At 54.0% G+C, this 24,123-nt stretch overlaps 2 protein-coding genes across 2 annotated transcripts; both read right to left on the reverse strand.

Moving 5' to 3' along the window:
- On the reverse strand, positions 1-8,867 carry TGME49_313852 (hypothetical protein; the record flags this gene model as incomplete). Its single annotated transcript, XM_018782797.1, has 5 exons — positions 3,280-8,867; positions 1,637-2,521; positions 1,475-1,523; positions 629-705; positions 1-151 (listed from the first exon to the last, which is right to left on the reverse strand). Exons 1-5 carry the CDS (start codon positions 6,912-6,914, stop codon positions 1-3), a joined length of 4,797 nt encoding a protein of 1,598 aa, XP_018635396.1. The 5' UTR covers positions 6,915-8,867.
- On the reverse strand, positions 8,438-24,064 carry TGME49_313860 (regulator of chromosome condensation (RCC1) repeat-containing protein). Its single transcript, XM_002364555.2, has 9 exons — positions 21,787-24,064; positions 19,086-21,146; positions 18,300-18,507; positions 17,603-17,657; positions 17,071-17,166; positions 16,349-16,462; positions 15,311-15,959; positions 14,323-14,510; positions 8,438-13,969 (listed from the first exon to the last, which is right to left on the reverse strand). Exons 1-9 carry the CDS (start codon positions 22,985-22,987, stop codon positions 10,709-10,711), a joined length of 7,833 nt encoding a protein of 2,610 aa, XP_002364596.1. The 5' UTR covers positions 22,988-24,064; the 3' UTR covers positions 8,438-10,708.
- Between the last annotated feature and the right edge of the window lie 59 nt (positions 24,065-24,123).

The raw sequence follows: 24,123 nt of genomic DNA on the forward strand, positions 1-24,123 counted from the left end.
TCAGAATGCGGTAACTTTCGCTCTTTTCACGGCAAAATAGGAGACGAAACGATTTCTCCATGAGCTTCGCTCTCTCACCGGGTGTGCCACAAGCTGCTTTGCCTCCACATTTCTTTTCTCCTTGGTTCTCTCTTCCAAGTCCATTTCGCATCTGAACAGAGTGCATGCGATTTCGAGAGACACACATCGAAGCAGCAACGATTTTCAGCTTCCACGGTTTTGGAGTTCGTTTCACGAGTTCGCTGTTAGTTCTGCCTCTCTTGCAAAGCTCTGCCGTCTGTGTCGATTCGCCACATAAGGCTTTCTGTTTTCTGTGGTTATCGACAGAGAAGAGATGACAGACACCCAGAGCCACGAAAGGAGAAAGGAAGAAGAGATTAAGGAGAGAAGAAGCTGCCCACGCTGAGGCGGTTTGACCGAGGGAGAGCAACTCTGAAAAGAGAACGAGAAGAAGAATGGAAAGTCATTGAGCCGCAGACACGCAAATCTTTTCCGATCGCATGCATCTGACTTTGAAAGTGAGGAGCGCAGAAAGGAAGCAAACTTCTTAGAGGCTGCAAGGCACTCGCCATGGCAAGAGTGTGAATCGTTTTAGAGCTTCGAACTCCAGGGAAGCCTGTGAGCGTACACTTCAAGTTTCGTCTTCAACTCTGCGACCTCCTGGCGGGCTGTCTCCGTCTCTCTGCGCTGTTCTTCTGCCGCTTTCTGAATGCAGAACGAACAGAGAAACTGAGAAATGAAGAGAAACATAACTGCGCGAGAGTGGACACTGGAGAGAGAGAAGGATCACACCCCGTCCAGAACGAAACAGAAAAACAAAGGTCGACTCAAACACAACCTGCTGAGGAGGGAGGGACCTCTCGCAGTCTTCACAAAAAAGAGGCATGCGTACTTTTCTTGGGACGCAATTTCGAGCGTTATCCTGGAATCGCTTCTCTCGTTTTGTGCTCATATTCTGGAACACAGCAGCACGAGGCTCCGAGCATTTCTTGCGGATGAAAGACATCGTTCACACGGATACACCTCCACATTTCATCTGTTCATCCACGTTGCAGAGCGTATCCTGCGCTCACCAGGACGCACACCCACCTCGCTTGCGTCTCTGGAAAAACGAAAAAGATAACGGGAATGACTTTTGCGCAGAACGAGCGTCTGCGTTGCATCCAATTCCCCCCCGAAGAAGCGTCTCTCAGTCTCCACCTTGACACTTCACTAGGATCTGCTTCTGTCGCCTTTTCACTTGCTCTTCGCTTCTGTGGGCTACCATACGCATGCTGCGTTGTTTCCTCTCCACTTCCTCGTTCGCGCGTCTTTCTCGATCTTCGTTGCTCGACCGTCTCTCTGTCTTCACCTCCACTTGTTTTTGCTCTGAGTCTTCTCCCCTCAAAAGTGCTTTCCTTTCTTCCCTGCTGTGCACTCGTGAAACTCTCAGAGCACGGGAGAAGACTCCAGAGAGAAAACTCGAGATGCTTACGTTGGCTGCGGCTAGCGCATTCGTCAGAGCTTCTTCCGCGTTCTTGTGTCTGAAGCAGAAGACCGCAGAAGAAGAATAAGACGCAGAAAGCATGCAAGTGAAGGAGTGAAATCGTTACAGCCTGTTAACCCCCGCGTGACATCTCATCTTTTTCCAACGTACCTTTCCAGATCTCGGTAGAGGCCTTTTTCCGTCTGCCGCCTCACTCGAATTTCGTTCTCCAGTTCCTCCACGCGAAGTATCATTTTCTTTTGTCTCTCCACCAGGAGAGATTGCCTTCGACCGAGCTCGGCTATGAGAGCAGCCCTGCGTTGTCTCTCTTCCTCTGCCTTCAATTCCTTTTGCTGTCTCCTCCCTTCTTCCTCCTCTCGCTCCCTCAGCTCTCCCTTCGCCTTCTTGCGGTCCTCAGCTTCTTCCTCTCTGTCGTCTTCTCCCTCTTCTGTCCGCGCTTGTCTCCGACACTCTGGAGGGTTGCCACCTTGTCCGGTTTCTCGGCTAGTCCCGCGGATCCTTGGAGTGCCAGAGTGCTCCACCAGGAACATGAGGTGAGGCAGCGATCCCACCTGCATTCGGTTTCCTTCCTGCTCCCTCGTGGCATGACGGACTGACTTTGTCCGCGCCTCTCTGTCTGAATCGCGTTCGTCGTCTTGCTCTCCTCTCCACTCTTTTTCCTCGTCCCTCCGATTCAACACTCTCGTCTTCCGGCTGCGCTGTCTTGCGACTGCAGGACACCGTAGGGCTTGTCTCCTGTCGCCTTCTTCTTCTGCCCTTTTCAATCGCTCCGAGCAAGACAGTTCCTGTTCAGACTGCGTTTCCCCTCTCCCACCGACGCACTCGTCTTTCCTCGTCAACTGCGTTTTTCTCCTCGCTGTCGCTCGCCGCCCCCGTTCTCCTCCAGAGGCCAGCTGCAGGCTCGAGCTTTCTCGCTCGAGGTCGAGGCGCAGCCTAGGAGCCCTGCCGCTATGAGTCATTCTTCCACTCTGTTTGTCGAGGCTCCACGCGCGCCCAGCTGGTCTCCTTCTTCCCGCAGATCCACAAGACTTGAAGCTGAACGGTGAAACACAAAGGAGGACACAACGTCTGCTCGACCAAGGCGACCATGCAGACTCGAGGCAGCAAACGACTGTCGGAAGTCTACTACTCTCCACAGGCGTTGCACATTTTGGCGGAGATACAGGACAAGTGCAGACGCAGCCAGATGCCTAGCGCATGCAAGTTCGGCGCTCAAAGAGGGCGGGAGGAGGAGAGAGCATCGCTGAGACAAGGTGAAGATCATACGGCTCGACTCTTCGAGTGGCGCAGTGTAAAGTGACAGTTGCTGTGAACAGACGGCCTCAGTGAAGTGTATCCCTCCACATGCGTCCTTCCTCTATTCCGCCCCCCCGTGGAAGACTCCTTTCACCTGTTTCGGATTTTCACACATGCTCCGCTTGATCTCGAAGAGCTCAAATCAAGATTCCCTTCCACGCGTGTTTTGTGAAGACACTGAGACATCGACTCACGCAAATAAATGGGGCTTTCGGTTCGGTGGATGTACCACATCTAGAAAAAGCTTCACAGTCTTCGTTCACCAGCGCGTCCTTTGTCGCGGCATGCCTTACCGGACTGGTGTGTGCACTGGCCTCTTGTACGGGGCTAAAAGGAGCGCCAACGAAGCAAGTGGGTTGCCAACAGTGCAGTTGTGCAGGGCTTTTGAATAGAAAAACGGCAGGTGTTCAGGTATGCATCCACGTCGAGTCTCAGGGTACTTCCTTTCGCTTTCTTCGAGCCGTGGAGATGGAGCAGAAGTTGACGAAGAAACTCACCAGTCGAATGCTGCACGTTGGCGCTTCCCTACGAGATTCCCCAGAAGCAGTCCTATGCCGAACAAATGGCCGCTTCGCCTCGCGTCTTCTCGCCGTGTGGCTGGTCTCTTTTCCCCCGGGCAGCTTCGCTCCAGAGCGGACTCCTGCGCCTGTCTTCCGTCCTTTCTTCTGTGCTCCCCATCTTCATCCTGTGACGCGTGCCTGGACGTCTGTAAGTGACGCGTTTTTATAACTGCCTCGGCGGCCTCGCCTGACGTCCTGCCGCTTTTCCTCTTCTCCAAAAGGGAGGGTCGCCGGAGAGATGCAGAAGCAGGTGCTTGCATGCCGCAAGAAGACGGCCCGCGACCTTTTCTGCACTCTTTGCCTTCGTTTCCCTCTCCTGTTTCCCCGAGGTCCCCCCTCGTTGCAGAAACCAAGTGTTCGGCTTCTCTCCCGGAACTCACTTCCCTTAGGGCTCGCAGTTCAGGCTGCAGAATACGAAGTGCTTGGAGACTCCGGTGCCAGTCACGAGTCACTCGGGATAATTGAACATCCGACTGCGTTCCTGGTCTTCCTCTTTCGTCTTCCCTGCCTCTGTCTGCTTCCCCCACAAGTTCTTCGAGAGTGCACCGTGGAGCACCACCTCTTTGGCTCTCGCACGGACTCCGTTCCTTGTCGTTGGTCCCCACCGCTTCTTCCTCGTCGCTGGCCGTCCTCGCGCCCTCGGCTTCCAGCAGAAGAGGCGCGGGAGAAAGCGGAAAAAGAGACTTTTCGCTGGTTTGAGACGCAACAAGTGTGGGTCTCTCTGTGCTCTCAGGTAGGCAAGCAAAAGACAAGTGCGTCCCCATGGAGAAGACCTGGCTAGCTGACGAGGAATCCTCCAATCGCAGCCGCTCTCCTCTCCCGCGTTCGCATGGCCTCGCTGACCCAGCGAGAGCAGATGGAGAAGCAGGGACAGAAGGCGAGAGCCGAGAGAGAAACTCGGTCTCTCTGCAGGCTTCGCACACCTCGTCTGAGACAGGAGAGGGAGATCCAAGATGCAGAGATGCTTTGTTTTCTCGGCTGGGAGACCAGAGTGAACAAGGGTCGAAGAAAAGGACAGGAGAAGCAGGCTCAACGGCTGCCAGTGAGGCCGAGTTTGTCCTCAGATCCGAAGCATTCGTGGCATTAGACTCACCCCATCGACCTAACGTCTTCTCCGACGACGGAGAAATCGGTTTTCTTCTTCGCTGGTCCGACAGTGCTCCTTCAGACGGCACAGGAGGTATCTGGCGGCCGCTGCTGTTTTTTGGTGGTGCGGGCTCATCACATTTGTGACCATGCAGGAAAGACGAGAAGACACACGAAGAAGCGGGAGAAGAGTCAAAAGAGAGAGTTGCAAGGCTACATTCCGTTTCTCTTCTTCTCGCGGAAGAACAATTTACGTCGGCTGCTTTGGCCTTTTCTTCCGACGATGCATGGCGCGGAAAGTCCTGCCGCCCTTCGTTCAGACCCTGCTCCTTCCTTTTCGTACCCCAAGAGACACTCGCTTCCTCTGTTTGTTCGGCTGCGTCTTCATTTGCTTTCCTTGCTTTCTTTCCTTCTCCCTTCGTCGCCACGACTTGCGACTGGAGACTAGAAGGCAGGTGGGCGCAGGTCGTAGACCTCATGGCAGATCGTCTCTCCTGGGCACTCTCCTTGTCCGCTTGCGCTAGAGGCGGGTCGTTTGCAGACGCCGAGAGAGGGAAGGAAAAATAGGAAGACGACGAAGACAATAACGGAGCTGAGGATGAGGACAAAGAACAAGACGGTGCGGAACATGAAGAAGCGCGAGACGAAGGGAAAGAAGGAGAAGGAGACGCAGATGAAGAGGAAGAGAGGGAAGAAGGACACGGAGAACCTGCAGTCGTCGAACGAGACGGGAGAGACCCAGACAACCGGCTGAGAAAATGAGAAGAACCTGTGCTCGGTGACACCGATACACATGACGACAGACAGGCGAGATTTGTTGCTTTTTCGGTTTCTTCGTCGCCTTGTTTGCCCTTGTGTTCTAGTGGCTTCTTCACGGATTCCTCCTCTTCACCCCAGGGCTTCGATGCACATCCGAACTGCTGGGGGAACTGCGGCAGAAGTCCATCTCGCTGAGGGACCGACGAAACAGACGGGTGGGAGGCACAAAGCGTGGAGACAAGACGGCAGTCTCCTTCTCCTGGACACTCTCTTCGGGTGCCCCTGCAAATCTGATCAAAACTGGAGGCAGAAGGGAGAGAAGTACACAAGTGGACAGAAGCTGTCTTGCCAGCAGTGGCCTCAGGGCGAGCGGGCGACGACCGTTGGCCTTTTATGGGCAGAAAACCGTTTGTTTCTTCGGAGCAAACGAGACTGCTCCTTCGACTAGAGCAGGGCAACTTATCGGCTGGACACTGGCAGCGAGCTAACGTTTGACGAACACCCTTTTGAGCGGTAATAAATGCTGTGAGGCCTGCGCTCTGCTCTCTCTCATCGCTCTCGTCCTGTGAGGCTCGCAGAGGGACAGAAGAATTCGAAGGCAACGCAGTGCATGCAACGCGTTTTTCACAGGACGGCGAGGAAGAACAGAAAGCGGAGGAAGCCGCAAGAGCGGAAGGCAGAACGAGTGGCGGCCGTGCAGAGGGGGCGCCGGCCCGTTCGGCAGACGAGGACAACGAAGTGCCGGCATGTGGAAGAGAAGCAGAGACGACTGACGGTAAAGAGGCTGAACAAGCATCCGTGGAAGGGAGAGCAGAGAAAGGGAGAGAAGACGAAAAACTGCCGGGCGGACACCGCAGAAGGGGATGGGTGGAAAATGAAGATGGATGAACTGAAGAAGAGGACACAGGGAGAGTGCCGGTCACAGAAGAAGCACACGAGTTCCGGCAGCGAGTTATGGCCGTCTTGGCTAGGTTACTTCTCTCCCCAGTCTCCGATGGAGAGACAAAGAGACGTTCAGGTGGCTGCAGACAACAGACAGCGCGCCTTTGAGAATCAGGTAGAGTCCCGACAGAGCTGCAGTGATGCCCAGTGTGTTGACTCTTCTGGGCGCCTCTTTCGTCTATGTTCCTCTTTGCACTTTTCGTGTCTTCAGTCCTGGAAGCGTTGTTCCTTTTGCTCGTTTCGGCCTCCTCCATCTTCACCCCGTTTCGTTCTGTTAATGGTTCCATCTGCCCCCCGAGTCTGGGTTCGACCTCCCTCGCGACACACCTCGTGATCCCGGCCTTTCCTCGGTTCCCTGCGTTCTCCTCTTCCCTCTGTGCCAACTGTTTCTCGGAACTCGCTTCCCTACATGTCGCTGCCTCTCTCCAGTTTCTCTCAGCCTCGTTGACTTGCTGCCTCCGCCTGCCTTGCGTCCCCTCAAGAGCTCTGAGACTCTCCAGGAGGCGCACCAGTCCCGGGGGGAGACGAGGCGTCGAGAGGCGACGGGTGTCTCCTCTGGATCTGAACGTTGCCGCCTCTGTCTCCGTTTCCTCCGGCCCGACTGAAAGAGACGCCTGTCTCTCGTATTCAGCGACAAAGCCCAAACACGTCCTACGACGCGTGGGGTCGGCACTGGGGGTTGAGGCTCGGTCAAATACTACCGGAAAGCGATTTCTGTTGCCCCGTTCTTTCTGCCTCCCGAGCGAAAGAAGCTGAGGAGGCGAGAACGGAACTAACGAATCCATGTTTGCTAGGGATCTGCAACTCGCTCTTTTTCTCGCTGTCTTCTTTTCAACAACTTTCTCTAAAGACGGAATGCAACAGCGGGGGACGTTCTCCCCTGCTCCTTGCCAGGTTCATGAAAGGTTCGCAGGAACGAGGCAGCACGGCTGTCACCTGATGGAGGCTGTATGGACAAAATGCGTTTTGGCTCCGTGGAGATCTTGAGAAACCGAAACGGACGGTGACACACGTGAGAAACAAACGTTAGAGGGCATATGTCAGTGCATACAAAGAAGGGATGCGCACGGCTTTACTCCAGTGGCAAGGTTTTTGAGAGTTTTCAGAGGAGATCGAAGAGACCGACAGGTTGGAAAAAGTTTGCGTGCGCAATTCCAGAGACACGTCTTTGCTCTAATAGGTATATGCAGATAGGGCCACACGTCCATGGGATGAGAAAAGAGATTCCCTTGAGATGAAGAAACGTCCTCTTTGTAAAAAACTCTAGATGGACGAAACACGGTGTATCTCGGGCTGGCCAGTAGATCTTTATACGTAAACTCAATCCTCTGGTGAAAAGTAGCGACCTCTAAAAAAGCTGTCCTTCTGAACTCGAGGGCAGTTTTCAGCAAGGAAGCCTGCTAGGCGCAAAAAGGGACAGCGCATAACATCCTCTGCAATTTCCATCTAAAGACTAGCAGAGTTTCACCGGGCGGCATGTGGAAAAGGTATGTCTGTAGGGAAAGCACCTTTACACAAATATGAAGAGGACGAGCAACACACAAGGGAGCTCCGCCTTTTTACTGAACTGATCTTTGATGCGAACCTCTGGAGATCCCGAATCTGATTTGCTCCAGTCCAAGGCAGACACCACCGCAGGATGTCGTCCGTCATTACAAAACAATCTACTCGTTATCGTTTTTGCGACTGTTCTTCGAGAGCTGTTATGTTCAGACATGTAAAAACATTCACGGCTACTTGTGCTTTCCAGTGTCACAGGCTGTCGAGACTTTTTTTTTCTAATCAACACGGAGTCAAGTACTTGAGTTCAGGATCGGATCTGCGTAGCAGAGTGACATTCTACCTGGACGGGAAAGAAGCTGCCCGCTATCGAGAAACAGCGACAGAAGATCGCACCAAGCGTGGAAATCTTTTTTCTCGGCAAAGATGAGAAACTAAGAGTATGGAAATACTATTTTTGCACCGTTTCAAAATTTGCTTCTCCCAATTCAGGTATAGAAAGCACCTGTCTACAATCATCATTAGACAGAATATGCCCCGGTCGGCTGTTTGCGGTGCGTGGTTTCGGGGAAAGTGGATTTTCCACCCTCTTCGTTTTCCGGCAGAAGGCTGCAACGAGACGGTGCGCCAGAGCCAAAATGATCGCCAAAGAAATTCAAAGTTCGCGGTCCTCACAAAAAGGAGCTCACCACTCTACGTGTTGCCCCACAGGCGAGATGACTTTCTACCCGCAAACACGCACACGCGAGACACTCGCAGCGAGAGCGGAGGCAGGAGAGTATACCAAGTTCTCTTTCAGAATAAAGGACGCGACGACAGACACGTTTTTGTCGGGTTTCCTTCTGAAGGGGAGACGCGGTGCGACTGAAGAACAAAAACCAACCGGAGAAGCGCTCCCCTAGAATCGAACACCACAGACGGACGACCCGACGCGACCTTTTGCATACACCATCGCATGCCAGAATGTTCACATGACACGGACCCTATTCAGTCAGACTATAAGCTACTGCACAAATGGAGAGGAGAGAAGCACCAATCAACAAAAACATGAACGGTGTGTCTCGTGATGCAAGAGAATATCCTCTCGGCGACCGAAAAAAACTGTCGGATAGACCAGCATAGCCTGTTTCGTTCCGCGAGATTCACCTGGTACATCCGGTTAGACAGCGGCTCTGAGGACCTGAACACAATGTACAATTCGGCGAAGACGCGTTGTGTAAGACATTCACTGAAACTTCTGTGTCCGTTTTCGGACACCTCGGACAAACCGGAAATCCACTGTCGCGGAAAACCTGCGGTTTCACCGCAACGCAAGTTTGACTGTACTGTTGAACACATGCTACACAGAGTATCACATTCTGTCACATAACATGCGTCACGGGACTGCACTGTCTGCGCCTTCTACAAACACACTCGGAGCTTACCGCTCTCCAAATGCTTTTCCCTACGCTCAGCATGCTCGTGAAAAAACCGATAACCGTGCGCATTATCTTTTTCACCGTTGTGCCAGGCTGTTGAAAGAAAAAGGTAGTACTGGAACTAGAAGAGTGCGCCGGAAAAGAATGCAGCTGATGTGCGTATACACAAAACAGCAGTCGCTGTTAGGAAATCGTTTTGTACTTTCCGTTTTATTTCAGACGTCAGTCTAGGAGAACGCCACCAAATACCATGTGAGCGAACAGCTGAAACTGCGTTTTGATTCGGTGCCTTGTTGCTTCACACCAAGATAGCATTTAGATACGCATGCGACTTGGAGAAAGCGACGCTGTTCTTGCATCGATTCCATGTTGCAGATGCTGGAGAAAAAGGGGGTCATTCAAAGTCACAAATCGCGATACGTGACACAGTCAATACTGCTCTCAGCCATCGCTGCTTGTGTGGTCGTCCGCAGAAAAGCGAACAACCACAGATCGGACTCGTGCAATTTGTTTAGTTCACCATTCAGTTTTTGTCTTCGTGTGAGTGAATCGAACAGAGACTTCTTTCACTGATTGAGCTAATAGACAGTTACACTTGAAAGAATGTAGACTGAAGCAAGTGACCAACGTGTATACCCGGAAAATCTTTTGTTTCCTGTTGTCTTGTCAACTGAAACGACCTGCCCGTACTTATCGACAGCATGCAGAAGATACGAAAAGGGAATCAGGGCAGAACGACACATTTGTGGCGTGCGCACCTGTTACTGAAACTAAAGCAATCCACCTAAAGGAATTTCACTTGCCTGATGCTCGAGATTGCTTCGACTTTGATTTTCCCAGGCACAGGTTTCGGGCAGAAACAAAACTCAGAGTTCTATCCCCGTTTATGCATGATGGAGAATGTTTTCGGATAGGCACGAACAATGTCAAAATTTCTTCAAAGACTGGACGGCTATTTGCTTTTCAAGAGTCCCTCGCTCCTCCTATAGTTCGAGGAGGAAAAGAACGCCATAGACTGCGGATGGAACTGCTGACCATCGTGAAAGCAAATAGCTAAGTGTGTCCCGTGACAGTTCATTTTCGTACCGAGAAAGAATTACTTTGCAAACTGTCAAACCAGTTCGACCCAGAAGCAGCCTCAAAGACGGATGTTCACGCAGCCTCGATGTCTCTGCAAAATAACCCCAAACTGTGGAGGCAGCATACACGGCACGAAGACTCGTCTACCCTTTCAACATGGCGTGCGGTCCTGGCGTTGAACACCGAATTCGCCGCATCGTGCAGAAACGCTCCAAAAACTTTATTGCATACACAAACGAGCTCGAAGGCCGAAGAAGAGACCCGTTCAAAAGGAGTCCAGAAACCTGCTAGAAGCCGTGTGTGCTCTGTGTCTTTTTCCCATCGCGCCGAAACCATCTCATCCACAGAGTCACTTGCCGCTTCACCCCTGACTGTTGGCCACCTCGACCAGGGCAGCAATGATATACCTCAGTTGTGACTCCGTGCATGGAAATAAAAGAGCCAGAGAGCTGCCACGCTCCCTAAAGAGTGCCTTGTTGGTTCGCTCCAGAACTGGTCCTGTTTACCATTAGACACTTGTGGAAGTGTCCACGGCCTAGGTGCACTTTCCCCTATCTAAAACGGAATGCATTCGCTTTTTACTACGCGTCAAACTTTCTGTACGCCGACGGATTGAGTGTAGGCATCGGCGGGGGGGGAGAGCGATTGGCATCGGCTCCGTTCGTCTTGTGTGCTTCGAGATACTCGACCTCGACGACGAGCAACGAGTGTTCCTGACCCGCAGCCACACTTTTGACTTTGACAGAACAGATCGCCCTCCACACCCCGCCGCGAGCGAAGTAGACTTTCCTTCGACGAGACATGCTCTTCGCTTCGCCTCCAGCTCTCGCGTCTCCCCCGGCGCGTCCATGTCTCGCCAAACTCGGAAACGCCCACAAGAGGTCGGGCGTCCCACTTCCTCGACAGTTTCTGCGAGCTTCAGAGAGCTTCAGAGAGAGCGCAGCCGACGCCGCCTTTCGGAGTTTGATGGCTTTGTCTCTCTGTTCCACGCGCGAGCAGCCTTCGGAACCCATGGAGTCGTCGGCGACAAGCTGGGGCGTACATGTCTCGTGGCGGGGCCTTGAATACCGACAGAGACTGTCGGCATCCGTCTTCTCGCTCTCGGCAGCACTCTTCTCCCCCACAGAGCGACGCGGCGAATCGAGGGAACTCAGAATACTCAAAAGGGCTTGCTGAGCTCCGGCCCGAGGAACCGACTGCTTCAGTTCCTGTTCGAGCGACGAAGGTGACGAAGATGGAGGGATGATGACAAGAGGCGGCGCCAAGACACTTGCTTCCCTTCCCTCTTTCGAGGAAGCCGATGCCGGCTTCTCTCCCGACGCCTTCTCGTCGCCGGAACTCGAATCACTCGGGCGAGCGTCTAAACGCTTCAACCTGTCACACGCCTGCGGCACGACGTTCGTCTGACTCGTCTCTCTTTCCTTCTTCGTCTGATCAGTTGCCTCTTCTTCTCTCCCGCTATGGTCTGCTCGTTCCACCGGCCCCGGGCAGCCCGTCTGCCCGTTGCTCCTCGCACTTTCTTCGTCCTCCGGTTCTGTAAACGTTTCTGGCCATTGCCGCCTTCTCGTCCCTTTGACGCTTGACGAATCTCGCTCTCTTCTGGGCTTCTGCTCCGACTGTTCACCTTCGTACCCCGGCGGAGTCTCACCTTGCCCCCGTTCGCCCCGTCGCCTGACGGGTCTTTCTTCTTCCCCTGCACTCGAACTTGCTTTCGCCCGAGTTCCCTCGGCCGTTTCCTCTTCCCGGAGACAGTTTCTGTCCTTCGAGGCGCTGCTCTGTCCCCTCTGTCCGTGTCCCTTTCCCTCACCCCCCAGCGAACTCCCCACCGAGCCCGCCTGAGATGCTCCCTCCGACTTCTCCAGAGTCTCGTTTTGCGCGGTCCAAGCCATCGCCTCCTGACCCCTCTGCGCCTCTGTCCTCTGGAGGCCTCCCACCTCGACAGCCGCTTCTCCTCGGGATTCAGCGGTGTCTCCGCCAGTCTCCTCGAGCCCCCCCCTGTCGGAAGACCCCACACGTCTCGCCGCGGCCCGCAGGCCCCCGGCGCCGAAGGCCCTGGAGGCGACCCGGGGGGCCTTTCGCCGGGCGTCGCAAGGACCTCGTTCGGCCGGAAAGAGACAGATGGACGGGGCGCGGCGCGCGATGACTGTTGCATCCACGAGAGACAGTAGATTCACTCTGTGGGGAACCAGGAAAGTCGGCTGTGGCTCTTCCGGTTCCAGGGGCAGCTGGTTGCCTCGATTTGAGCCCCAGACGTAGAGCTGCAGAGGCATGAGGGGATCCGTGGCACACGCGAGAGCCGAGAGGAGCGCCTCGCGCCCGCTGGCGCAGCCGGCAGAGGAGACAATCGACCCGCGAGACCACGTGCTCGACCGCGAAGAGTCTGTGAAAGGCCCAAAGAGCCTCTGGAGACCAGAGCGACTCGCTGCAGTGCGGGCGGGACTGAAGAATAGGCGATCCGGGAGCGGGTCGCCGAAGGACGAGGCGCAAAAGAAAGGAACGGAGGGTCGCCCAACAAAGCTGGGGACGATATGAGTAACAGAGCCCCTGTCAGAGGTGGCGGGAGACCCGGGCGTGAGGTGAGGGGACGAGGAAACAGACTTTGAGGAAATGGACGCCAGCGACAGCGAGCAAGAGGAAAGACAGCTGTCACGGGGTTCCGTCCGGTTGCTGGGGCGCAGCTCGAGGACAGACGAGGGAAGAGCGTCTTCGTTAGGCGGAGGCGCCACAGAGAGAACAGGGAGAGAATGGACTGCATGTTTGAGAAGAGCGTCCTCAGAGTGCGGAACAACTGCTTCGGGAATTGCATTGCTTCTCCCCCTCGAACTGGCGCCTCCTTCACTGCCCGAATCCCCAAAGACAGACTCCTGTTGCCGTCTCGGTTCCGATCGACTCGGGTCGATGTCCCGTGCTTCGCCAGGGCAGAGAGTCTCGGATGTCTCTTCTCTCAGACGGTGGGCCTCAACAATTGGAGAGTCTTTCCTCTCCGCGTTCCCTCCCTCGTCTTCCCCCGGACTTCTTTCTTCTGCTGTCGACCCTTCTCTTCTACTGACTCCCTGCAGAGAGTCTTCCTTTCTCCTCGCGACTCCTGTTTGGCCAGTCCTCTCTCCCTCCCTTTTTGTCTCCCCTCCGGCTTCTTTCCCTTCCACATCTGGCTCGGACTCGCCAGGTCCGAGAGCACACCGCTTCGAGGTTTCTCCTAGCGAGAGGTCACTGTGTTCATGGGTCTGTGGGGTGGCCTCTGGGGTCTGGGAGCCAGCATACTTCCTACCAACCATATACAAGGCCGCTGCTTTCCTTTCTTCCCTTTCGGTTTTGCCCTCACCTCTCTCCCTTTCCTCTTTATCTTCTCCTTCGCTCCCGACGCCTTCAGAAATGGTCTCCCACCTGTCGGCGCATGTCCTGTCCCCCCGATCGAGAGAGTGACCTTCGCCAGCTAGCTGGCTTGCTGCGTCTTCGCGCGGAGGCAACACGCACAGCGCGTTCCCCGCGGCACACGACTCGCTGTTGCGGAGCGACCCGTTGGAGGCAGAGCTTTTGGGAGACGCCGCCCTCGACTCCATGTCTGTACTCCAGGAGACGAACGACTGTCTCTCTGCATGCAGGGGCCGCGCCGGAGCAGCAGAGAACGGGGCGGAAAAAGAGGCGGATGGCTTTCCACGGTAGATGTCGAGAAGTGTACGCGTGGCTGCTGCACCCTGTCGCGGACTCGGGGAAGGAACAGGGTCGTGGATCGTGAAGGATGTCGAATATGAGGCTGCGACTGCGAGTGTGAAGTCCCCGCCGAGAGCCACCTCGTGCACTTGAATGTAACACGGCTTCGAGGAGGACAGAACGAAGGGAAGCTGCAGGTAGAAAGACAACCCAAGACAGAAACCGAAGACCTCAAAGATGGCGAGACGCCAACCTCCGTGACCGGCTGACGGACGCAAAACCGTAAACCGAGGAAGCGACTCCGGCTAGCCTGGTGTTCTGCGGAAAAGGAAGCTAGAGCGCCCCCCCAAAACGGGACACGAATAAGGTAAGGAACACGAGAGAAAACACTGCCTTAAACCAAGTGTAGAACAGGCAAATGATCGGCATACATCTGTGGGGGTCTCTTGACTTTTTTCTTCCCCTCTCTGACAAAGTCCGAGGACCACGTGTAAATCCAAAGTTCTGCGTTGAAACGCATGAACAAGTTCCCCTGTCTTGTTACCTCGACAGGCGTGTATTGGTTCCTCAATGTGTTGCACCCTAGTTCTCCTTCTGAACCTTTGCCCCACAAAAAAAGTTGGTCCCCGCCTCGGTGGGCGGCACTGCCGCGCTCCGTCCCGTAGGGCTCGCCGACGCCTTCTGGAAATCCCCAGCGTCGTCGTCGTTCCAAATCCGAGAGACGCAGTTCATCTGCAGAAATTGAAAAAAGTAAAGACACACAGCCGGCCCGGACTCAAAATAACCTGTCCGGTCTGCGCGAAGACACTGCCTTCGCCGCACTGGAGAAGACACGATGGATTATATATGTATAGTTATATTTGCACACACGCAGAGATATAGGCAACCAAGTTATGATTGCTGTAAACGGTAATCGAGCTACATTTCGCGTTCAGAATCTGCGTAAAGTTGTGATCCGTTTCCTGGATTTTAAAGGCAGATCCAGGATCTCCAGTGTCAGGCGCAAACATACCAGACAATGAAATGCGCGGGATGCCCCTTAGACATCACGAGCACCGGAGACACGAGCTCGCTGACACGAGGATCAACGTTTTGATCTACATGTCACTCAGCCGACTTTTATGTCTTCAGATAAGGCCTTTCACTCATCCTGTATCTTGTCTTCTCCCTCTTGTCTCTCTGCTTTGTCCATAGAAGATCTGTCACTTGACCCTCAGGACGAGAGGCGTCACAGGCAGTTCACCTACCTTTTCCCCTCGGTGTGTCTCCTCATGGATGCGTGCGTCTAAAGCCCTCAAAAACTCCCACCGTGTCTCTGCCACTATCCGCAAACACCTTCACCCAACATATATATATATATATATGTATATATATTATGTTTTCCCCTGGATCCCGATATCTTCCTGTGAAGATGCAAATACAACTGCACACCAGCACATGTCTCTCTACTGTATTTCTTGCCAAATCGCCTTGGAGCAGCTTTTTTTCTCCTCTCACGGCCTCACCCTTCTCAAGCCTTTTCAGTTGCTTACCATCGGTTTCTGCTCTTGCGTGTCTGCTCCAGCTGTCGCGTTTGGTTTCGTGGAAGAGTCTCGCCCGGTACCTTTGCGCGGGACTCATCAGCATGAGAAGCGACCGTCTCTGACCCCAGCTCGCACGCGAGGGCCCGAGGCGGCCCCTGGGGGCCAGTTGGCCCAGACCCGCCCTGTCTCCTGGCCCGCGGAGCGAAAGGCGCGCCGTCAGGCGATCCCTCGCCACCCGTCGCCCTGCGTCACGCACGGGGACCGACTGTCTCGTCGCAGGCGAGAAGAAGAAGCCGTCAACGGGCCGCGAGCGAAATGGAAGGGATCGCCGGGCCTCCGGGCGGCAGGCGGCAGGAGACACGCCGAAAAGCGCCCGACCTCCTGGCAACGGTCCCAGCGTGGAAGAGGTGTACTGCGCCGACCTCTTCTTCATTTCCTCCAGAACGTAGTCTCGATATGCAGCGCCTTGCTCGCGCAACTGCAGAAGCGCTACTTCTGTGTACGCAGTTCGAGGGAGACGCGCGACGCCCACAGCCGCGCAGTGAGAGTCCCCCGACGCAATTCGCGTCACATGCACGCTGCACAGAGCCCGAAGAGGCTGGGGTGTGCAGATGAACAGAGGCTCTACAGACCGCCTTCGCGAAAAAAACCAACTGCGCTGAAAAGAGAGACATGAAAAACATGCCTGCATGCAGCTTGCCGAAGGTGCGTTGAACGTTTCGAACTCCACACCTTTTCCGATCCAGTGGACGTTTCTTGATGCGCTCAAGATTCCATAGAAACCTACACCCCATGCAATATATGCATATGAGATGCATACATGTATATGCACACAAACAGAACCTATGTATCTTTGTAAATACACAAAAAGCTGTACACGTATATATTATGGATATGTAGAAAAATGATATACACAATATGCATTTGCATAATACGTATAAGGAGATGTTTGCATTTGACTGTACCGACAGTGTGCACGGGGGGAAGGATGGAGAAACGGGCTGCCCGGGTGTTTTCTGTGAACGAAACGCTGGTTTTACTCCTTACGTTCGTCGCATGTTTCGGCGCCCCCATGCCCAACACACCGAAGCGGCCTCTGCCCCACACAAAAACTTGTCCGTCCTCCGTCAGACATAAACTGTGATACTTGCCGAGGGCAATCTGAAAAATAGCGACGCCAACACAGAACCTGGTGCATGCGCGAAACTCAGTAACAGTAAAACTTCTTTTTCGAGAAATCCAAAACAGACGAGAAACAAGAAAGAATCTACGCGCGTCCTTCTGTGCACGCTCGGACCTACACACAGAAATCGGGTATGCCACTGCCTAGATCTCTGTCTGCCTATAAATCTTCCTATCCACATATACGCACGAACCAACTTATGTGAACATTCACAGATCAATCTGTCTAGCGTATCAGCTTGGATGCGTTATCTGTCAACCTCTCAATATCTCTCTACCTTGAAATCTTTCCATCCATGCACCTACAACATATACATATATATATATATATATGTAGGTATGTGCAGCCATACGTATGTAGCACTCCGTCTAACTTATTGCTTTGCATGTGTTCCAGCTGCTGATCTGTCGACCTGAGTTTTCTGTCCACATACGTTCACACACCCCCTGGTCGAATCTGGAGCCATCTCCCCATTTGTCTTTATCCGTCTGTTTCTCTAGTGCAAACACGCACGCGTTTTGCGCGCGCAAACATTTGCTCTCATCCACTTCGACAGAGAGCGCTGCTCGGTTTTCCAGCCTCTCACTTGAACGACGGCGATTCCTTTTTGGGGGAACCGGACGCGCCAGGGGAGCATCGCCACGCAGGCTCCAGCTCCAGGGTCCATCCCGCATTGTCCGAACTGAGGAAATCGAAAGAAGAGAATTCACACGGAAAAGACCCTGGCGAGGCAAAGCCGAAACGGAGCTTACAGCAGTATTCTCAAAAAACTTTAGCACGTTCTTTATAAACACCCATGGCCAGGAGAGACAAACTCACCGAGTCGAAAGAAGAAAAGGGACAAACAGTGGAGGCAGGGGAGAATCTCGAGGACAGAGACGAGAAAGGCCTCTGAGAGAGACGCAGACACAATGTCGAAACCGAAAAGCAGCAAGAAGACGGCACCCTGTGGTTTAAGCCACGAAAAGCGCAGGCGCGAGACAAACCTGAAAGAAACAGACAGAGGGCGACTGAGACGACTCTCTTTCTGGTCTTCTTCAACCCCGTGTGTACACAGGCGACAACGCAAGGAAAGCTATGAAGAATCGTCACAGTAATTTTCGTCTCGCTCTTCTTACCTGGTTGTTTCCCCACATCCACAGGCGATCCTTGGCATCAATCAATGCGGAGTGCCTGATACACAGTGAACAGGTTTCTCGCTTGACACTGTCTCGTCGGATCTCTGAACTACCACGAGAAAGAAGACGCCTCTGATGTGCCATTCTCATTTCCTTTCTACGACTCACGTTCTAATTCCCCGTGGTAAACACAGTCAATGAATGGCGGAAGGAGCCGACCGAGGAAAGCCAGGGCGAGGACCGACAGAAACGAAGAGCAGTCGAGCCAACATGAAGCAGAGCGGATGTGCGCAAGAAGCGAAGACTCGAGCTGGGATGAGAAAAGACACCCGCGACAGCGTAGGGTCGACTAGAGTGATGTCGCGACTGCCAAAGTCGAGAACGGACTTCACGCCCAGAAGCGTCTCCGGAGCACTGCTTTGTCTCTAAATCGTGCGTTTCACACAAACAGATCTCATACTCATAGGCCACAGGTTTGAGAACCTTTGAACATCTAACACTGCACTCGAAAACGGGACGCTCAACAGGGAATACAGGCTGCAAAAACGCGCTAGTTGAACCCTCTTGTGCGTCGTCGAGGAGTCTTCTTCGTTTCGAAGTTGACACGCAGCTACAGAAAATGGGGATGCAAACGCTTCCGCTGAATGCCGGCTCTCCAGCTCGCTTGGAACCTCGAAAGAAACGTCCTTTTTCGTACTTGTATCCGGCTGCGATAAACGCGACTGGGGAAGCGATTTTTCGGTACTCCGGCCACATGAAAGAGTCCCCAAGAGGCATGCGTCGAGGCTTGCCGCAGCATGATATCGGCTGCCGCGTCTCCTTCGCTAGAAGACCCAGCTGGCCGTCCTGGTTGCTGCCGCAAAGCCACAGAGATCCATCCTGACAAAGAAACATGCTATGCTCCCCTGCGAGAAAAAGCAGCAGAAAGACCAAGTTCCACGGTAGCAGCAGAATGCGGTCTGTGGCTTTGTTCTCTCGTATTTACCGAACCGAGGCTCGCTTGGGTTTGCGTCGTTCAGCGGACACTCTGTAGATCTGCAGATCTCTTCCTCACACATCTTGGCCTTATGGGAGTGGTGAGAAAAAGGAGAAACTTCAACTCATACGAGCAAAGAAAACGAACACTGGAGTAGTCTTTTTTCTGCCACTCTGAAGTACCAGAGAGTACGCTAATCCCTCAACTTCGCCTGGACCCGAATACTGGTATGAGCCACCCTTTGAGTGTCGTAAAACGTTGAATGGAATCCTTTTCTCCTGTCTTAGGCACCCCGTTGAGGCTGTGGACCTGAACGCTTTTCACACCGAAGCCCCCGGCAACGTGGAACCAAGATCCCTTCTCCAGTTCAGCTCAAGTTCACCAGCACACACATGCAAACAGTTCGACGATCATTCAGAAGATCTGCGGCAGCTTTCACCCGGAAGAAATGCGAATCGCCACACACTGATGAAGGCCATCTGTCCGCCATCTGTGTTGCGTCCTCACCTCCCAGAGCGACGTCGCTGACGCGGTAGACCGTCCCGAATTCGCGTAACAGCACAGGCTTCCAGCCAAAAGCTTCCTCTGGCGATGCAGGTCTTCGGCGTTTCGCTTGGAGCCTCTGATCGGCTTTCGCGGCTCGACTGGCGAGAGTTTGTGGGGTCGCAGGTCCACCCTCCCAGACTCGCCGCGAGGAGAGAGGACTCGATGAGCTTCGTCGTTCGGAAACGTCTCTTCCCATTCCTCGTCTTGTGAAAAAATCAAAGACCTGACGAAAGCCACGATCCGGGGACGGCCGCGCGCCAGCAGACGAGCGTGCAGCGGACTCCGCTCTCGACTGCGAAGAAGCCTCTCCTCTATTCTCTCTGCTGTTCTCCTTTTCTCCCCTCTCTCCAGAGACACGCGACGAAGATTCCTTGCGCATCCCAAACAGACGCTTGTACCAGGGAGTTCGGTAACTCTCGGAACTCGTCTGGACGGAAGAAGACGAAGCAGAAGAAGACGGAAAAGAAGATGAAGAAGGAGAAGAAGACGAGGAAGACGGTGATGAAGAAGACGACAGAGAAGAAGCGAGGGGAGAGGCGACAGAAGGCGAAGGAGGGAAGGCCGAGTTTTGATTGAACCCAAGAAGCGCGTCTGCCAGCCCGGCAGGTGGACATGAGGAAGAGCGACGATAGCGAGAAGAAGGATATGAACCTGCCGCCTCGTTGATACTCGGATTTTCTTCAAACGCAACACTCGATGACTCATTTGTCTTCTCTCCCACAGAAGAATTCTCGAGTTCCGCGAGACCGGGATGTACCGAGTTAGGCGCCTCTCCCTCGATATCCAAGACGTTTTCTGAAGTGTCTTTCTTCTTATGTTTCTCTTGCCACGGGACTGTCAGAGTTTCCAACGCGGTGAAGTCCTTGACAGCTGCCTTCGGAGCAGGCGCTCTAGAGAGGTTCACAGCACCTTCTTCAACTTCATCCTTCTCTCTTCTTCCGCCTTTCTTCTCTTCTCCTCTTTCCTCTCCTTCCCGTTCTCCTACTTCCTCTTTGCTCTCTTCCCCTCTTTCCTGGTCCTTGTCTTCTCGTCTGCCCTCTTCCTTCTCATCTTTTTTCTCTTCCTCTTCATCTTTTTTCTCTTCCTCTTCATCTTTTTTCTCTTCCTTCTCTTCTTTTCTATCTTCCTTGTTTTCTCGTCCGTTCTCTCCCTTCTCTCCTCTTCTGTGCTCTTCTTCCTGTTCTCCCCTCTTTTCGTTCTCTTCTTCCCTCGTCTGTGCTCCTTCGTCTTCGCTAGTTGCTCGGCCTCGTAGAACGGTCTCTGAGGAGCCATTCTGGACAGGAACCAGCGTCGAAGTGCCACACGGTTCCGAGGGAACGAGGAGGAGATCTCCGCCGCCTGTCGCGGTCCTCCCTGAGGCCTCGCCTCGGCCGCAAAGTCCGGTCTCCCCTGGCGCTGTCAAGCCTGCTTTGGAGGAAGGCGACCGAGTTGCAGGTGAGGAGAGAGCAGAGGAGGCGGACGGAGCAGCAGACGACCCGGCTGCCGACCATGTCGAGGACACAGAGAAAGCGAAAGCATCGTTGAGGGGAGATCCCTCTGCAGTGGTCGAGTCCGTCCCACGGACGCCGGAAGCTTCTTCCTGTCTCTCTTCTTTCCGGCCGTTGTGTCTCCTCGGCGTTCGCCTCGAGTGCTGAGGCGCCACTTCAAACCTTGCCCTTCTCTCCGGTCTCCCCGACACACCCTTACAACTCTCCGCAGCCAGAGAACTATCTTCTTCTTCGTCGTCTGCAAAGCCTCCTCGGCCGAGCTGGCCTGAGGCATTGTGACCCCACAACAAGACGCTGCCTCCCTCCGTGAGGGCAGCGGAGTGGAAGCGGCCGCAAAATACTCGAGAGACAGTTGCAGGTTTCTCCAGCGCTTGCAGAGAAGCCCCACACGAAGGAGAAAAGGGAGAACGAGGAGACGAACTCGAGGAAGCAGAAGCTGACAGCAGCTGCTGAGCCCGAAGAGTGGGCAGCTCCACAACTACCGGCGCCGAGTGATGCTTCAAAGGAAACCCCAGTTGCCCGTAACTGTTCTTTCCTACAACAACACACATATCCAGCATAAAGGACCTCTCTATGTATAGTATATAATCCGATTTGAATATAAATACCCATAAACATATATATATTTATATATATGCATATATATATGTTTATTCTGTGAAAACGAAGGGACAAATAGATACAGGGATGGAGAGAGGGACCGAAATGGAGGACAGAAAATGGAAGAGAGAAGCTTCCGGAATTTGATGTGACCTTAGAGGGATAGGTATATGAGTGGAGAAGGATGCTCCGGCTGTAGGAGAGAAGTCGACAGGAAGGAAAGGAAACGGAGCTGCCGCACATGGGTCGCCGGACAGGGACAGACCCGAGAGAGGAGACAACCACCGACGGCGAGGCAGCTCGACGGACAACAGAAAGCAGAAGGGTGCCCATCGACTGAGAGACCCATGACCGCACATTAGAGAGACAGTCGGAGACAAGAGAGGGGAGAGAACGCGGCCGACGCCGTGATATCGAGACGGAGGAGTGGGATGAGATGGCGAACGATCGACGACAAAACCGATCGACGCAAAGACAGAGAAGAAGAGTCGAGAAGTCGACAGAGCAGAACAGCGACGGAGAAGAAAACGAGAAAGGCATCCAGAGAAAAAGGTAAGATTACGGAGGAGCCCTACCGAAAGAAAGCACGAGGGTCTTCTTTTTGATAGCAAAAACTTCATCTTGAATATCTCCAGCAGCGGCACGAAGGAGAAGGTGGTCCAGTTCGTCCGAAACAGTTTCTGAGGACGCAGCGAGGGGCTTTGAGGAAGAAGGCGACTTGCGGTGCTCGTCTTCTCCGTCTGTCGCGTTTCCCTGTCTCAACCCTCCCAGAGACTCTCCTTCTCCCGCCTTCTCTTCAGACTTGCTTCTCTTCTCGCTCTTCTCGCTCCTCGACTCCTGAACTCCTTTTCCAACGAGAAGCTCCAAAAGATGGAGGTCTTCTTCTGAAGGACCCTCGCCTCCCCACAAATCCCAGATCTGCTCTCCTTCCTCCTCTTCTTCTCCGTTTTCTCCTCCGTCTTCTTTTTCGCCAGCTTCTGCTGCTTCTTGATCTGTACTGGAAGCAGACCCGCTTGTCTCGGCGCCTTCTTCTTCCCTCGAAGTGAGTCCTTCGTCTCGTGCGTCACCTGTTCTCCTCCGACTCCGCCCTCGCCTCTCCTGGCCCGATAGTCCGAACGCCTGTCTCCGCGGTTGGGCCTGCATGCACTCCTTCTTCAGCTGTCCGGCGCCTCTGCGTCCTTGCTCTTCCTCCTCACTTGAAGACTCATCTTCTGTCGACTCACCGAAACGAGACACACGAGAAGCACTGTCGAGGTCGGGACAAGAGCCTGCCCGCCTCAGCGGTCCGTACTGCATTTCTTCTTCTCCCTCTCGAGACTGCAAGCCTGCGAGCACAGCCCCCTCCTCAGGTGTGTAGCTCTCGCGGTGGATCTCAACGCTTCCGTAGGCTCTTATTTCCCCCCAGATGCTCTTCTTCCCCTTCGCCTTCCTCTTCGGTGCATCTCTCGGCAGAGCCCTGCGATTCACGAGTTCTGTCGGTTCGTGCTCTCCTCTGTCACCTGGCTGGACCCTCGCACTGCCTCCGCATCTCCTTTCGATCGAGCTAATTTCCTCCTCTGCTCTCTCATCTGCTTCCACGTTCGCCGATGTCCCCCACTGCTTTCCTTCTCCTGCCTGCGACTCTTCTCTGTCTCGCTCTTCTGTGTCTCTCTCCTCTTCTCTCCCTGTCTCTCTCTGTTCTCCCTCCCGCTGTTCGTTATCTTCTCCTCCTTCGCCTTCCTCTTTGTCGGGAGACGTGGGCAGGCGAGCCCGAGGGGAAGACGCAGATTCCTGCATTTCTTCTGTTTCCCTTTCTGCGTCAATCGCCCGTTCGCGGCTTGTCCTCCCTGCTTGAAAGGAAACAGTGACGCCTCACAACGGGAGACACGCTGGCGCCTTTCGCACATCGACGGGGCGCGCGGTGGGCAGCAGGCCAGACGAATGAAAGGACAGAGAAGCGCAGAAGAAGGAAGAGAACTCGTTCGAGTGCTGGCGCCTCTTCACACACAGGGTCTTGCTGGACGGATGCATGCAAGGACAAGGTCGGAATAAGTCAGGAACATGCAGTCAAGCCGACGGAGAAACGATGAGAGGGGGTTGCCGAGGAAGAAGACAACGACGCTCATGAAGGAACCGAACAGCGAGAGAAGAGAGGAATTCAGCACAGCGAAAGAGGAAGAAGGGGACAAAGAGGACTTGAAAACAGCGGGGAATTAGCGCGTAACAGATGTTGAGAGCGATGAGGGGAAGCAGGCTCGCTACGCCATGTAACTCAAAATAGAAACGAACTTCTGAAAAAGTTCCGCACTGTTTGCTCTGGGCGCGGCTGTTCCATCGTAAAGTTCTCAACTGCGGCCGCATCCCATCCCGAGCGTCGCGTAGGTGTGAGCATTCGGACAACCACTTGGTGTATTTCCATAGACGGCGGGAGAAAGCGAAAAAAACCATGCAGCTTTTCTTCTTGACCCTTCTCTCCCCGTTTTGACGAGAGTCTACAGCCTTCGAGCGGTGCTCGTGTTGACGTCGTCCGGGCGCGGCGAGGCGGGGCTGCGGCAGCTTCCCCTCTAAAGTCGGACAGACGGAATCGTTTTTCCGGTTGAGCAGAGGATTCTGGAACCCCGAAAAAGATTGGGGGAAACGGATCGCCTCTCGCGATCAGCTGCCGTGGAGACGTACCGAAGTTAGCAGAGCGCTCGTCGCACTCCGCTGCTCGAGAGACAACCAAGCTTGAGAAAAGCGGATTGGGAAACGAGGTCCTGCCTGGTGTTTCTGCAGAGGGCGCTGAACGCGGAACAAGAATTGTCCACGCACGAAAGAAATTCAAAAAAATCGGCCGCAGTTCCGCGGTCGAGAGATTTCCTGGAGAACCTCGCGTTCTGGGGATCCTATACATTTCCCAGCTGCTCTGCTAGCCTTCCCTTTCACGCGCTTCT

The sequence above is a fragment of the Toxoplasma gondii genome, chromosome XI (genome assembly GCF_000006565.2).
Source record: "Toxoplasma gondii ME49 chromosome XI, whole genome shotgun sequence".
In the NCBI taxonomy this organism is placed as follows: domain Eukaryota; phylum Apicomplexa; class Conoidasida; order Eucoccidiorida; family Sarcocystidae; genus Toxoplasma; species Toxoplasma gondii.

Coding starts and splice junctions, on each gene's coding strand:
- TGME49_313860 (XM_002364555.2), bottom strand. CDS start 22,987: ATGCAGGAATCTGCGTCTTCCCCTCGGGCTCGCCTGCCCACGTCTCCC. Junction 16,463..17,070: donor AAGGAATCGCCGTCGTTCAA/GTGAGAGGCTGG, acceptor GCTATTTTTCAG/ATTGCCCTCGGCAAGTATCA. Junction 14,511..15,310: donor CGCAAGAGCAGAAACCGATG/GTAAGCAACTGA, acceptor CAATTTCTGCAG/ATGAACTGCGTCTCTCGGAT.